This window comes from Pelophylax lessonae (genome assembly GCF_965119305.1).
Source record: "Pelophylax lessonae genome assembly, chromosome: 2".
Lineage (NCBI taxonomy): Eukaryota > Metazoa > Chordata > Amphibia > Anura > Ranidae > Pelophylax > Pelophylax lessonae.
In genome coordinates, this window is record NC_138769.1 from 659,703,745 (window position 1) to 659,719,918 (window position 16,174).

The following is a 16,174-nucleotide window of genomic DNA, read 5'->3' on the forward strand; positions in this document are numbered from 1 at the left end:
CATATTCCTCCGAGATCCAGTTTTCCTGCATTTAAATGGTACTGCTTTAGCCACCTTCACATGCGTTTATTCACATTTAAGTGTCTAATTGGATCCTTGACACACAGAATTATATTTTCTTTAGAAAACAGCTAAACTGCCCACACCTAAACGCAGCTACGATCAGTGTGAATAGCACACAAAAATCATTACATGCATTTAGAGATGTCCTTTAAGCACAGTTTGACAATGCCAGTGTGAATGAGGCCTAAGAGTAATACAAAAAACCCAAGAACAACAAAACAAACACAAAAAAATGACACTTATGGTGGCAAGGAAACTGAAAGTAATTGATCCTTCAACTTTAATAGTTTAACCCTCAAAATATCTGGTGGCTTTCTAGGTTTTTCTCATCTGGGACCAGTATAAATATTAGTGTGTCCTTATTCCACTTGTCAGTCATTTGGTGGCACAGGCCTCAGTTCTGATATACTTGATAGCAGCATCCTAAAGCCTCAAAAAAAGATGTTGAAAATTTTGGCCAAGAGAAGCTCTCAGTTCCATACATCCAGTAGGCAGCTTCCGATGTGCCAGCGTCCCTTTATGTATTTCTGATCCCCAGGGCTTGCTCCAATTCCTGGCGTCTTTGCTGCACCTATATAAAACCACGACAAAGGCAAGCCTTAAATAATATGCACAACCGACATTAAAAACCTTCTGCAAGCAAGTAAAACAAATGTGTACCTTGGAGTAGAAGTATCGACAGACAGCTTCCTGAGCCCAGGGCTGGAAATAGAATTCTGCTCTGCGCTCCTCTTCTGGATTTCCAACAACATCCGTCATAGTCTGGGGAAGAAGCAGATCGTTAGGGTTTAGAAGACTGCATTAAAGAAAAAGAAAAACACACAACACTATGCAAACAAGCAACTTCAGTATCACTCACCTTGAGGTCACGGCACTGAGACTGTAGCCAGTCATTAATAAAACCTTGAGGGTCACGAGCGAAGCTTAACATGAACTCCCTCTGAATCTTGAGCTGATTAATTGTTTCAATCGTCTCATGAATCTAAACAAGAGAACACATATTAAGAACCAAGACTGCATATTGATGTCCATTTGCATAAAGCTCCAAGGAATCAGACACTGAACAGATACCTCAACAGTTGTTTGACTTCACCAAACCTCTAAGGCAGCTTATCCAATAGTGCAAATCATTAAACTAACCGCTGACGTTACAAATTAAATCACTTATTTCCATTACGCAGATGTATAAAAGGCAGGGCAGGCACACAAGTTAACGTGAAACACTACTTTGCTTCTTGCTGGGGTTTAAATGTGTTATGAACACAGAAGACAAAAAGCAAACAAACTCGGGAAGATGTTGGTTAGTTAACATAAAAGTCCACCTGGGAGCAGGCTACTAAAGAGCATGAAATGAGGGACTGGAAAATGCTGTTTACAAAATGCAGAATTTTCAGAAGAATGCACACACGTTTTAAAAACCTGTACAGATCAATTAGTTGAGGCGGAGAAAACGGCTTCATACACTAATAAACCTCCAGGGTGCACATGCTAAATAAATATTCCATGAGAGAGCAGGACTGCAAGTTTAGCACTTCCTCATATCTACTAATTACTGAGCTGAAGCCACACACCTTTACAAGCTTTTTATTGTCATGGAGCACTGCATGCTGATTTTGTACCGCTGTAAATAGTTTGGTGCCTCAAACCAAAATTGGTGGGACTTTATGGGCTGGTCAAGGAATAGTAGAGTGTGTAAAAAAGATCACAATTTATTACATTGGTCATAATACATAATAATAAATGAAAATTGGGTGCCAATGGGTTATAGACCCATGTGTGTAGTGAAGGATAAGATAGAAGGAGTGACAATGTGAATGGTGAACATAGATATAATTCTCTGTCTGTTCCGGCTCATGTGTGAGACTCTGGAATGTGTTGAGAGAGAGTATATATCTCTAATTTCCAACGCGTTTCGGCATTCTATATGTTGCCTTTATCAAGGAAAAAGAGTTGGTCACCATATCTGGAAAATATATGGTAAGAATAAGTTGTTTGCATAGTATGTAAATATTTCCAGTAAATGGGAAAAAGAAATCTATCAACATACTTGTGACATTGGCGTCAGATCCCGGACCTTGTTATCTGCTCTCTCAAAATATTTCACACAGGATTTGGGGGAATCACTGTCTCTATGGTGAGAAGGAGTTTGAGTGAATTTGTTAAAATATTGGAGTGGTATTGTATGGAAGTTTGTTAAATGACTTACAATTTGGAATCGTTGCTCTTGTTAATGGGGAGGAGTCCCTTGTGATATCCTAAAAATGTTGAGTACGATAAGTATTCAAGTATGGAAGAGCATGGCGATGAGAAGTAAGTCGTTTAATAAGTAGATATAAATGATTTTACACTTACAAGTTAGGTGTGGTTGGTTCTTGTGGTCAGTAGAGGGAGCTCCGGTCTAATATCCCGGTTGTTTCCCTGGTAACAGTAATATACATATAAGCCTTTGGTCAAAAGGCATTTGTATTTGAAAGAATCATCCAACAATGCAGTAAATCGTCATTGTTGGATGGTAACTTACAGTTTTTAGAAGAAATTAGGTTGCTGAATGTTCAGGAGAAGCGGGTCCTGGGCTTCCGGTGCGTTCCCTCAGCTGGAGGGAAGTGGCGCCCTGTTAGAAATCCCCGGCTTTTTGTACCCGCTCACGCATGCGCAATAGCGCATCGGAGCGTCACAGCGCGGACCCGGCTTCCGGGTGAGCGTCTCAGCGTGGTGCGCGCAAGGCGAACCTGCGCGCGCATCCTGCCTGTGACCGATGGAAGGGAGATGTTCCGAAGCCGCCGACACAGGAAGGACGGAGATGGTGCTCCCTGTGACAGGAGCATTTCTCTGTCAAGTCCCCAGAGAGAAGGCCTCTGGGGTCACCTGTGCCGGGTGTGTTTTGGGATGGCAGAATGAAGGCGGAGGGATGATGAGACGCCACTTGTGTCACAAAAATGGATATAAATAAATATATTAATACAAAAAGAATTACTGATAATTGAGTAAATAAGGATATAAATGTATATGTTAAACATGATAATTTGCAGCAATAAATAATAACATGAAGGAAGAGTGGGTTTCACTCTGGGGGACAATGCAGGCCAGGGTGGGGCAGTCCCATTAGTGATTTTGTACCGCTTTTCCCTTGGAAATGCCTCAAAACACCCTTTTCATTTATTGGAAATGCACTTCCAGCTCTTCTAGCACAGTGCTCTCTGCTGGCCAGATGAGCAACAGCCACACCACAGACTGACGGGGTGCACTGGGCAGCATGATCAAACCTTAGGGGGCCTGTTGGACATTGGAGTCAAACTACTTTTTCAAGGAGAGTGGAGTTAAGAAAATGAAGATTTTAAGTACAACTTTCATCTGACGTTATTTCTGGAAAACAAGCATACAGCTAGTGAAGGCACAGCAGAGTCAGAATCCCCTGATCTGCACACTTGTTCTAGGTCTTGTTCTGGGTCAGTGTCCAAAAACGTTGAAGCCTTTTGATCAGCATTACTGACCACAACACAGCTTTAAGGTGAGCATTCAGCAGTGGGAGCGTAGGATTTTCTCAGTACAGGCTTCCTATAACACGTAGGGTCATATCAGGGCTCAGGTACCTCACTGATCCTATTCACAAACTAATGGTTTTAGGTCAAATACACTGCTCAAAAAAATTAAAGGAACACTATGAAAACACATCAGATCTCAATGGGGAAAAATATCATGCTGGATATCTATACTGATAATGGACTGGGTAATGTCCTAGGAATGAAAGGATGTCACATCGTTTGATGGAAATGAAAATTATCAACCTACAGAGAGCTGAATTCAAAGACACCCCGAAAATCAATTTGAAAAAATTATGCAGCAGGCTAGTCCATTTTGCTGAAATTTTATTGCAGCAACTCAAAATGGTACTTAGTAGTTTGTATGGCCCATACTTGCTTGTATGCATGCCTGACAACATCGGGGCATGCTCCTAAAGAGACGACAGATGTGTCCTGGGGTATTTCCTCCCAGATCTGGACCAGGACATCACTGAGCTCCTGAACAGACTGAGGAGTAACTTGGTGGCGTCGGATGGACCAAAACATGATGTCCCAGAGGTGTTCTATTGGATTTAGGTCAGGTGAGTATGGGGGCCATTCATTGGTATCAATTCCTTCAGGAACTGGCTGCATACTCTCGCCACATGAGGCCGGGCATTGTCGTGCACCAGGAGGAACCCAGGACCCACTGCATCCTGATACCGAACAGAAGTCAGGGTGCCATTGTCTAGCCTGTAGAGGTCTGTGTGTCCCTCCATTGATATGCCTCCCCAGACCATCACTGACCCACCACCAAACTGGTAATGCTGAACGATATTACAGGCAGCATAACCTTCCCAGTGGCTTCTCCAGACCTTTTCACCTCTGTCAAATGTGCCCAGGGTAACCCGCTCGCATTCCTGAAAAGCACAGGGCGCAAGTAGCAGACCTTTTCAATGGCAAATGCCAATTGAGCTCCACAGTGCCGGGCAGTGAGCACAGGGCCCACTAAAGGACATCAGGCTCTTAGGCCACTCTCATGAAGCCTGCTTATAATTGTTTGGTCAGAGACCTTCACACCAATGGCCTGCTGAAGGTCATTTGGTAGGACTCTGGCAGTGCTCATCCTGTTCCTCTTTACACAAAGGAGCAGAGACCAGTCTTGCTGATGGGTTTAGGACCTTCTACGGCCCCGTCCAGCTCTCCTAGAGTAACTGCCCGTCTCCTGGAATCTCCTCCGTGCTCTTAAGACTGTGTTGGGAGACTCAGCAAACCTTCCGGAAATGGCATGTATTGATGTGTCAGTCTGGAGGAGTTGGACTGCCTGTGCAACCTCTATAGGGTCCAGGGATCGCCTCATGCTACCAGTAGTGACACTGACCCTAGCCAAATGCAAAACTAGTGAACAATAGTCTTAAAGTAAACAAATGTCAGTGGCCTTCACCTGTAAAAACATTCCTGTTTTGGAGGTTGTTCTATTGTTGCCCATCTAGTGCACCTGTTAATTTAACATTAACAATACTGATTAACAACCCCCTCTGCTACTTAACTGACCAGATCAATATCCCAGGAGTTTAATTGACTTGATGCTACACTCTGATTAGAAGGTGTTTTTTTTTTCTGAGCAGTGTAGATTTATTTTACTTTTCTACTCAGCAAGAGCAGAGCCCTGTGCTCCATGTGTTGGCTAGAAATACAAAAATTAAATATCTAGTTTCAACATTTAAATGTCTACATGGCTAGAAAAGTGAACATTTTTAAAATATAGGTTAAAATCCTGAACATAAAAATATATACAAAAAACACGATACAGTCTGTCAAACCGGACATAATGAAAATTAGAAGCTTAGTTCTGAATAGAGCTACAGTGAAAAAAAAAAAAGTTCAGACAAACTGTTGACTATGCTAGCCTGATAAAGTTGGAAAATGCAATTGGATTTATGTCCTATCTGCATCTCTGTGCAAGGATAACACCTAGTGATATCCCATTTATTTGCCAGTGGCATATGTTAATAGAACTCAGCAGACTCAACAACAAAGTTCCAGCCAAATTTTTCTCATTTTATAAAGAATAGAAAACAAACTTAATAAGTTTACCTTTAAAAAATAATAAATGCACATTTTTTTGCTGGAAAAAAAAAAAAAAAAAAAGAAGAAATGTGCATTTAAAATGTTTCTATTTTGTTGTAGCAGCAAGGAAAGCATTGCGGCCGTGATCAGCAGATCATGAGTGCAATGCAGGGCTCCTGCAAACTATCAGCATATTTGTCAGCTCCTCACTCATATGGGCAGGCAGTTACTGAAAGACGGGAAGAATTATTGAACTACCTAGAGCGTGCAACAGTGCCGTGGTAGTTCATTGGCACAGGCTGTCCGTATTCGTAGTTCAGTGTCACCACATCGGCGTTCATCAGTGAAGAAAAATTACTTATTTGCTAAATTGTTTAGCAGAAACTAATAAAAAACCTTTTTTGTTTCCAAAATTTTCGGCCTTTTTTCATTTGTTTACCAAAAAAATAAAAAACCCAGTGGTGATTTAATACCACCAAAAGAAAGCTCGGTCGCTGGAAGCTGAAAATTGGCCTGGGCAGAAAGTGGGTGAAGGTGCCTGGTAATGAAGTGGGTAAATATCTCCTTTCATGACCAGGCCATTGTTTGCGATACAGCACTGCTTTATTTTAATTGCGCAGTCATGCGATGATGTACCCTAATAAAATATATGTCCTTTTTTTACCAAAAAATAGAGCTTTGTTTTTTATTGGTATTTGATCACCTCTGTAGGTTTAATTTTTTTGCGCTATGAAAAAAAAAAAAAAACCCAGACAATTTTGAAACCAAACATTTTTTACTTTCTGCTATAAAACATATCCAATAATTTTTTTTTTTAAAAAAAACAACATTTTTTCGCTAGTTAATGTCAGCAATCAGCAACTTATAGTGGGATTGCGTTATTGCAGCCGACATTCTGACACTGACGCTTTTTGGGGACCAATGCTATAAAGTTGCACTGTCACTGTACTAATGACACTGGCTGGGAAGGGGTTAAACATCAGGGGCGATCAAAGTGTTAACCAATGTTTTACCGTACTGTGGGGGGTGATATTACTAGGGAAAGAGAAGAAATGTAATCCCTGCATTGCCAGAATGGTGATCTGCCTTGTTTACACAGTCAGATCGCAGTTCTGTGTCTTTTCCTTACGATCGGCGGGTGCAGGCAGACATGGAGTTGGCGGTACCCACCAATCAGCTCCTGCTGTGTGTTATCACAGCAGGAGCAAACCGACGGCGACATGCATATGTGCCCCCTACTCGGAACTGTTGGATCAGGTATACATATATATATATATACATATATATATATATATATATATATACATACACACATATATATACATATATATATATATATATATATATATATATATATATATATATATATATATATATATATATACACACACACACACACACACACACACACACACACACACACACACATATACATATATATATATATATATATATATATATATATATATATATATATATATATATATATATATATATATATATATATATATATATATATATATATATATATATATATATACACACACACATATATATATATATATATATATATATATATATATATATATATATATATATATATATACATATACATATACATATACATACACACACACACACATACACGATACAGCACACAGGTGCTGCCCTGTAGCAGTAAAACTGCTATAGGGCGGACCTGTGAACTGGTTACATTTGACAGGACATACTAAAATTGGAATTAGCATGGCCCCTACGTAGGGATGACATGCAAATTTGTGAATCATTCTATATTTGATTTCATTGGTACCGAAACTCTGAATGTGATTAATCCTATTGTACCCCCCACTTGTTGGAGATGTAAGGACTTGTGGGAACCCTACACCAATGTTTCTCAACCTTTTTTTAGTCAAGGCACCCTTTAAAAATGATGGACAATCTCGAGGCACCCTCCAAAATTATGGACAGTCTTGAGGCACCCCATCCTAAAATATAAACCCTATTCTAATTTTTTTACATAATGCAGCAACATCCACACACGTAGTGGACCCAACGTTTGAGGTGCAAACTGGTACCGACTAGTATTCCAATGTTTCTCTTCTTCCTCAGCTTTTCTCCATCACTCGCTAATGTGACCCAAAGCTGATGGAGAGAGGTAAGGGAGGGTCAAACAAGGATGATATGCAGGTGACTGACATCCTCCTTATGCACTGATGTCATTGGTCTTTAGGTGGTTAGCAGCAAGAAGGTGCACAATGTAAACCTGTGACTTTGTGCAACTAAAAGGCAGGCTTCACCCACCTGCCACCTATATACAGTTTTTGGGCAATTTTAAAGACAGTATTTAGGCATTTTGCCAAGGCACACCTGAAGAAACCTCAAGGTACCCTGGTTAAAAAAGGCTGCCCTACACCACCACATCTACTGGGAATGTGCCAAGATGCACCCTTCTTGGGAACACACAAACACTTTTAGTATTATTTGGCATTTCATTACCTTTAGATCCAATACACTGCCTCCTGAGGTTTCCCATGCCAAATACAGCCAAACTCACCACCAAGCTGATAAACCATGCCTTAACATGGAAACAACTGCTACCACCCTCTTCTGTGAATCTTTACAAATGTATTCACAATCTCATCTACAAGGAATATTTGACAGTTGAGCTCAACACCATTGCTAAAGGTAAAAAAAATATGAAATCTTATAGACTCGCTCTCATCCAATATCTAGTGATGCACTATTGCACTATATCCGGATATTTGGCTCAATATGGCAGGAGGGGCTTCTTATTCTACTATTCCTTTATTTAAGTTGTAATTATTCCGCTTATGTTAAGGTGGATATCAGTTATTTGCCTACACTCACACAGCTGCAGCGTTAGTTCAGCTTACTATCTCTCTATATATAACCTTAGGGTAGAACCAATACTACTCTTGTGAAACTCTTAATCTAAAAGCTATTCGAATAATACTTTGACTGTGCATCAACCCCCTGGTAAGAAAACCCCTCCTATTCTCCCATCCTGAAGAGTCCTTGGATGTATGACACCATTTACCTAGGCAAGAAAAAAGGAAGTAACTGAATAATAAAAAAAAAGTTTAAGGGTCCATTCACACTAGCGCGACTTGTCAGGCGACTTGGTCGCCTGACAAGTCACGGTCGGTCGCCTGCCATTGATTAGCACAGGACCCGTTCTAATAGGAGTGACACAAGTCGCTCCAACTTAGAAAAAGGGTCCTGTACTACTTTGGGGCGACCTGGAGGCGACTTGCACTGACTTCAAATTATATGAAGTCCGTGCATGTCGTGCCGAGGTCTCGGTGCACTTCACAGGTCGCCCCAGCAAGTCGTGTCGCCCCTGTCTGAATGGGCTCTAAAACAAGTAAAAATATGATGTACAATAAAACCTTGGATTGCGAGCATAATTCGTTCCGGAAACATGCTTGTAATCCAAAGCACTCGTATATCAAAGGGAGTTTCCCCATAAGAAATAATGGAAACTTGTTCCACAACCATTAATTCAATAAGTCCTTCAGTTTATAGTCCATATAAGAAGATTAAAGCAATGTGATTTGTTGTGTAATCATAAAATGTCCATCCACAAATGGTGCCTCCATGAGGGGATTAGAAGCAAAATTCAGCAAGAGCTACAGGAGAATAAAAGAGAAGAGAGGCACCTCTTAGTGTAGCAATATGGTTACATTTAATGAAGGTACAACATTTAGTAACTCACATGATTAATGACTGAAAGAGGCACATCTAAGTAGGCAGGGATTCGGGGGAAAGCTGTCCACATAGATCATCTTCCTCACTGCCGGCTCTCACCGCTGTCAGTCTGCAATTGTGACCGGAAAGACTACCCTGCAGTAGAGCGATCTGAAAGTGAGGCTTGAAGCACTCTTGAAGCGCAGTGTGGAAGGGATAACGTTGATGGTGGTGAAGAGGACGGTCTATGTGGACAGCTTTACCCTGGATGCCTGCATACTTAGATGTGCCTGTTTAAATCCTTAACCATGCGAGTTGCTAAATGTTGCACCATCAATTAATGTAACCATTTTGCTACACTTAGAGGCGCCTCTCATCTCTTTTATACTCAGTTGTGATGTGACGCTACTTGTATATCAAGACATTGCTACTTTATCAAGTCAAAATAAAAAATAAAATATGTGCTTGTCTTGCAAAACACTCTCAGTCCAACTTACTCTCAATCCAAGGTTTTACTGTACTTTCCCATCTCTTTACTAATGTTAGCAGCATGGGGATTAAATATAATTGTTGACTGGGAGAGTGAAGTTCCACTTTAACATAGTTTGTAAATCTCCGATGTTTCTGATAAACTGACCCATCTCATTTACCTTGTTATCTAGAGCTGCAATCTCTTGCTGACTAGAAGTGGATAGCAGGAAAGAGTTCATCTGAGTCTTGAGGGTGTCATCCACTTCAACATCAATATCATAACAAGCCGTCTTCTTCTGGTCGTTAGGATCCACACTGTCAATACAAAATAACTATAGCAAAAACTGGCAAACCAAGACAAAAGCTCATATCACTTTAAGACTCTATTTACCTGATGACATGATTGATTATGATGGGCTCTGGAGGCATGAGAAGGGCATGTAGTCTTTGTGGAAGCTCGGAAAACTTCATCCTCTGAGATTCAAAAATCTGTGGTGACAAACCATAAAAGTTAGAGAATCACAAACACTTGTGACCGGTCAGTAGGAGATAAGTGTTGAGGAATCGCACTTACCTGTTGGAGGTATTTGTCACAGATTATAAACTCTCGCTCATGAGGGTCCTGAAGTTTGTGAGTTTTAATGTACTGCCATAGAGCTTGAATGATGACTGGCCGAGTCTGCGTGTGGATTCCAAGAAGACGAGCCAACCGGGGATCAAGCTTAAACTGAGGCGGCTGGGAAAAAGGAAATGTTGACATGAGTCTGATGTTAATAGAATACCAGATAACGGGAATGCACCGAGACATTGGTCTTGTATGCGTAGGTTATAAAATACAAAACAGAAGAGAGAAAAAAAATAAATAAAAAAAAACATCGAAGCAGACCAGATTTCTCATTACATTGGTCCACAAGTAAAAGCTTGTTTGAGTTTGATAGGAAAAAGCTCCACTATTTCTACAGCTGTCCTCATTCAAAACTTTTGCTGCCAGAGCTGTTTTTGCATTTTTCAATCAAATCATTTTAGCCCTGAAGACTGTACAAACCCCCCCCCCCCCCCCAAAGTATCATTGTCCTGAAAGCAGACACCCTAGAGCATATGTCAAACACAAGGCCTGCGGGCCAAATCCGGCCCTCCAGGCCATTTCATGTGGCCCTCACACCCAGGAGGGAGGAGTAGAAGTTATATGTTAACAGCATGTGAAAGAGCCGATTCCTGCAAATTATGCATATTTTAGTGCACCACTGAATACTGCACTCTGTGGGCAGCGCACCCCTGAACTCTGCACGTGGCGCACCTTTGAACTGTGCACTCTGTACGTGGTGCACCCCTGAACTACACACAAGACACTCTTGGTATTTATTGCCCCTTTAAGATTCTCCCACTGTGCGAATTTGGCCAAACCCATCATTCGATGCAGTTTTGTGGGGGGCATGGTTTAGTTCCTGCACCCATTCTCTGAGGAAAAAAAAAAGCCCTGCATATATTTATATAATCTCACAGATACAACCGACCCTTTGAGGATAATCATAATGCTAATACGGCCCCCATTAAATTGAGTTTGACACCTCTGCTCTAGAGAATAAAATAGTGGTAGTTCCAATTTTTTATGTTACACGAGATTAGTGACAAGGTCTTGGAAACGCAAACATTTCAGTGAAAAAAAAATACATAAATGATCATTTTAGGGCGCACAAACAGGCGTTTGGTAAAATAGGAGCTTGCCCCGAGTAAATAGATACGCAACATGTCAAACCTTAAAATTGCATGTGTCAAAGTTCAGTACCCTAGATTTTTGAGAGGAAACACTTTAAAAAACCCCCCACAGGTCCTCAGTTTAGAGCTACGCAGGAGTTCTGGTGCTAAAATTATTGTGCTCACGCCAACGTGCGTGCCAATGTAACTCGTTTACCTTTCTGTGTGCATGTATGGGGGGGTTTAGCATGGGATTTTGTGTTGGGTGTAACTTGGTTTACCATTTTTATTTTTTTTACTTAAAAGTATCATTTTGGACAGAGTGGAGAGGGATTAGAACCCCTGTCTGTGCCCCCAATTAAAGAGACTCACCCTCTCCATTTCTCCTGTTTACCATTATCATTAAAAGAAAATCCCAAATTTTGGGTTGTCCCCAGAAAAGTAATAGAGGGAAAATCTTCCAATGGGGACACTAGTTCTGGTAACCTGGGGGTCCCCAAGAATTTCCCTTAATTTGTAGGGATTTCTCTCACTTTCTATTCAGCTATGGGACAGGAAGTGAAGGGAAATCTCTGCAATGGGACACAGATGCTAAAAAAAAATATCTTACCAAGGTTATAACCCTCCCTTGCTCTGATAAAAAAAAATGTTTTGCCTATAATTTTACCTTAACAAAAAGTGCCCTATGTGATGATTTAAGACCCATTACCAGAGGGGTTTGGAAGTGATCGAAGCTTGCCCAGTTGCTGGATCAATTCCATCTGACAGCCAGCTTGTCAGATATATACTCACTCCTGGTGGTCGACATATGGACATGGCAGTGAAAGGGTAAAGCTTTTTTTTTTTCTTAAATCAGCCGCAAAATGTGAATGAAATTTATTATAAGCAGGTTTAGGATTCCATATATACCTGATAATCAAGCATCAGCAACACGGTGCAGCGTACATTGACATCCCCTGGACGTTTGACCTGAAACCCGTCTGTCTCCTGAGTGGTTGGTGTCCTGTGCCACTACAAATACAAAATAAATGAGTGAGAGCGATCACATTTCATCTTAAAAAGTCAGGTTTCCATTCTTGTCTGTGACCTACATGGAGTAGATTTCCCTCACTCCTGTCTGACACCTAAACAAGCCAGGCTTACAACTGTAACGGCACAAACCGTACTAAAAACATTAATTCAATGGCTTACACTTTCCCCAGTGGGGTGACAACACTACAGTGAATAAACGACAACATGGTCACCATGTGCAGCCACACTTGGCCTACAGGCCAGCATGGATATGCATGTTGAGTTATCAGCACTGTCCTTCGCCATACCAGTTAGTGCACGGCACTGCCTAGTGTTCCAACCAGCCTGTCCACAGGTGCATGGCAGATGGGAACTGCAGTCCAGAAGATAACCCTGTGTCTGAAAGAAATGACATAAGGCACCCTCTTGGATCCCTCCTCCAGGCTCCAGTGCATCTGAAGAGATCCTTAGCCTAAGTAAGGACGTTGCAAGGGGCAAAGAAAAGCATTTCTGCATTTGTGGGATAAGGCAAGTATAAAAAAAAAACAAAAAATGGCAAGAATAAACCGAATGACCGATAGAAAAGGTATGGACACCCTGGCTCTCTTACTTGCAGGTACCGGACACTTAAGGTCGGCATTGGATTGTTGGACAAACGTACCTTTGCTATACTACCCTCTTCTCTTATTTTATTCTCTTTCCCTTTTCTTAGTTTGCTTCTCTTAATTCTGGTGAGAATTTGGTCCTTTAGTAGGACCATTATTTCTGTCTAGGTTCTATATGGGACAAGATATCTTAAAAGGATATGATACGGATTTCAATATATTATTTGATGACCTTATAGTAGATGTGTACATCTATTGGTTGAAGCCCTTGTGGGGGGGGGGGGGAGGGGGTGTCTAGATTTTTTTGTAGTATGTTTTGCACTATTATAGTGATCACCTGACTGGGTAGTTAGATGGGCGGGTGTAGTCCAGCTCGACCCCTCCGCAGGGTCTACAACGTTGGTCTGCTTTAAGGATTGTCAATTGGCCTCATCTTAGAACATGGCTGATCTTACTCTGCTATAATGGACTCTTTATAGTTGACCACCTTGGTGCACTCTCATATTTACCAATGGACTCTCAATGGGGCAGAGACTAAACCCCCTTCCTTCAATTGCGAGGTCATTCTTTTTTATATACACTCACTGGCCACTTTATTAGGTACACCTTGCTAGGGTTGGACCTCCTTTTGCCTTCAGAACTGCCTTGTTTGTGGCATAGATTCAACAAAGTGTTGGAATCATTTCTCTGAGATTATGGTCTATATTGACATGATCGCATCACACAGTTGCTGCAGATTTGTCAGCTGCATATCCATGATGTGAATCTCCCGTTCCACCACATCCCAAAGGTGCTCTATTGGATTGAGATCTGGAGACTGTGGAGGCCATTGGAGTACAGTGACCTCAGGGTTAAGAAACCAGTGATGAGATGGTTTGAGCTTTGTGACACGGTGCATTATCCTGCTGGAAGGAGCCATCAGAAGATGGGGACACTGTAGTCATAAAGGGATGGACATGGTCAGCAACAATACTCAGGTAGGCCGTGGTGTTTATATGATGCTCAGATGGTACCAAAGGGCTCAAAGTGTACCAAGAAAATATCTCCCACACCATTACACCACCATCACCATCCTGAACCAAGGATACAAGGCAGGATGGATCCATGCTTTCATAATTTATACCAAATTCTGACTCTACCATCTGAATGTTGCAGCTGAAATCGAGACTCATCAGACCAGGCAACGTTTTTCCAATCTTCTATTGTCCAATTTTGGTGAGTCTGTGCAAATTGTAGCCTCAGTTTCCTGTTCTTAGTTGACAGGAGTGGCACTCGGTGTGGTCTTCTGCTGCTGTAGCCCATCTGCTTCAAGGTTCGACGTGTTGTGCGTTCAGAGATGGAATTTTGCATACCTTGCCACCTTTAAAGTCACTTTTCCCTTCTTCCCCATTCTGATGCTCGGTTTGAACTTGAAGTCACCTTCACAACGTCTAGGTGCCCAAATGCATCGAGTTGCTGCCATGCGATTGGCAATTTGTGTTACTAAGCCATTGTACAGGTGTACCTAATAAAGTGTCCAGTGAGTGTATAAGGACTATCATGGCAGTTCCTTATTGTACTTGACTTTTTTACTTTATATTGCTTAATATTGAAACTTCAGGGGAAAAAAAAAAAAAAAAAAAGATGTTTTGCTAGTTTGAAACTCTTAAGGCCAGTGGAAAATGCACACCTACATGTATTTGTTTTAGTCTAAAACAAGTCTAAGAATAAGAAACTGTAAGGGGCCATTTAGAAAAAACATTCGATTTAAAAAGCACTCATAATAAAAGTAAATTGCTGCGCTAGGGGAAATTTATTTACCCAATATGGAGGATGAATGGAGTTTGACATTAATATAAACGCACATGGGGGATGGGGGGTTATGGGGTGACTACCCAAGGGACTAGAACCTACGTTTCCCGTCATGTATGTACAATTCCAAGTCATATGCCAGGACTATTGGATATAAAATAATGGCATTTAAAGGCAATCCACTAACATCACAGCTGGCACAAGGGTCTCTTTCAATAATTGTAACAAATATCCTTTATTTGGAAAAAAGCATGTAAGTGCAGAGGTTCTAACAGCAGAAAAATCACTCCATTCCATAAGTACGATGACAATGTTTCAGATTGTCAAGTCTGTATGTAATGTAGTGCATATGTAATGAAGGACTTCTCTCTGCTGCCATTATGACTGTATGCGCCTTTTGGAATAACAGAAAAACTCTGGGCACCAATAGTGACTTTAGGAGCCCTGTGGTATCTCGAGACACAGGTTTAAAAGTACTTTCATACCCTTGGTCACCGATAAAGCCTAGAATAGAAACCATTGTATTCATCCATTTTATGATCCGCAAGGAACGTGTGCACAGAACCAGATACCATTATCTGAACATCACAGTCATCATAAACCATTTCTCTTTCATCACAAAGTATGTCATTTCTACAAGTGATTTATGTGATGCACACAGGTGCTGCCCTGTCTGAACTATTACAGGCGGTCCCCGGGTTACAAACAAGATAGGGACTGTAGGTTTCTTCTTACATCGAATTTGTTTGTAAGTCGGAACAGGTACATTTTTTAAGTGCAGCCCCAGCCAAAAGAATACTTTAAGTTTTTTGGATAGCATAGGGAAGGGTTGCTAGCCCTGTACCCCTGTCCAGAAGATTTCACCTCACTTTTTGTCCTATGACAACTGGATTTTGAAAAATTTGGGTTGTTGTAGAAACAAGGATTGGTGATAAAACTCAGTCTCAGTGGAGACCCCTTTTTCCCATGGGAACGTTTACAGGAGTAAATTTCCCTTCCTAGGAGTAGATTTCTCCTCACTTCCTGTTGTCTCCCTCCGTTTGCAAGTAGGATGTTTGTTACCCGGGGACCGTCTGTATACCATTGCCTTGGTCTATACTTTTAACTGGCTTCCAGGCTGCCCTGCTGGGATACCGTATATACTCGAGTATAAGCCGACCCGAGTATAAGCCGAGGCCCCTACTTTTACCACAAAAAGATGGGAAAAATCATTGACTCGAGTATAAGCCTAGGGTGAGAATGCAGGGTGACTGGCATGGT

General features: G+C 41.3%; 1 protein-coding gene across 1 annotated transcript in view; it reads right to left on the minus strand.

Annotated features, from left to right (window-relative positions):
* Positions 1-326: 326 nt before the first annotated feature.
* Positions 327-16,174, minus strand: part of SMARCD1 (SWI/SNF related BAF chromatin remodeling complex subunit D1) — a 41,294-nt gene continuing 25,446 nt past the window's right edge. The window contains exons 7-13 of the mRNA XM_082246507.1: positions 12,417-12,518; positions 10,387-10,548; positions 10,204-10,301; positions 9,992-10,127; positions 923-1,045; positions 724-825; positions 327-634 (exon numbers count right to left, since the gene is read on the minus strand). Of these exons, the coding sequence (XP_082102633.1) occupies positions 581-634; positions 724-825; positions 923-1,045; positions 9,992-10,127; positions 10,204-10,301; positions 10,387-10,548; positions 12,417-12,518 (777 nt within the window). The 3' untranslated portion in view covers positions 327-580. The remainder of the gene's footprint in view (positions 635-723; positions 826-922; positions 1,046-9,991; positions 10,128-10,203; positions 10,302-10,386; positions 10,549-12,416; positions 12,519-16,174) is intronic.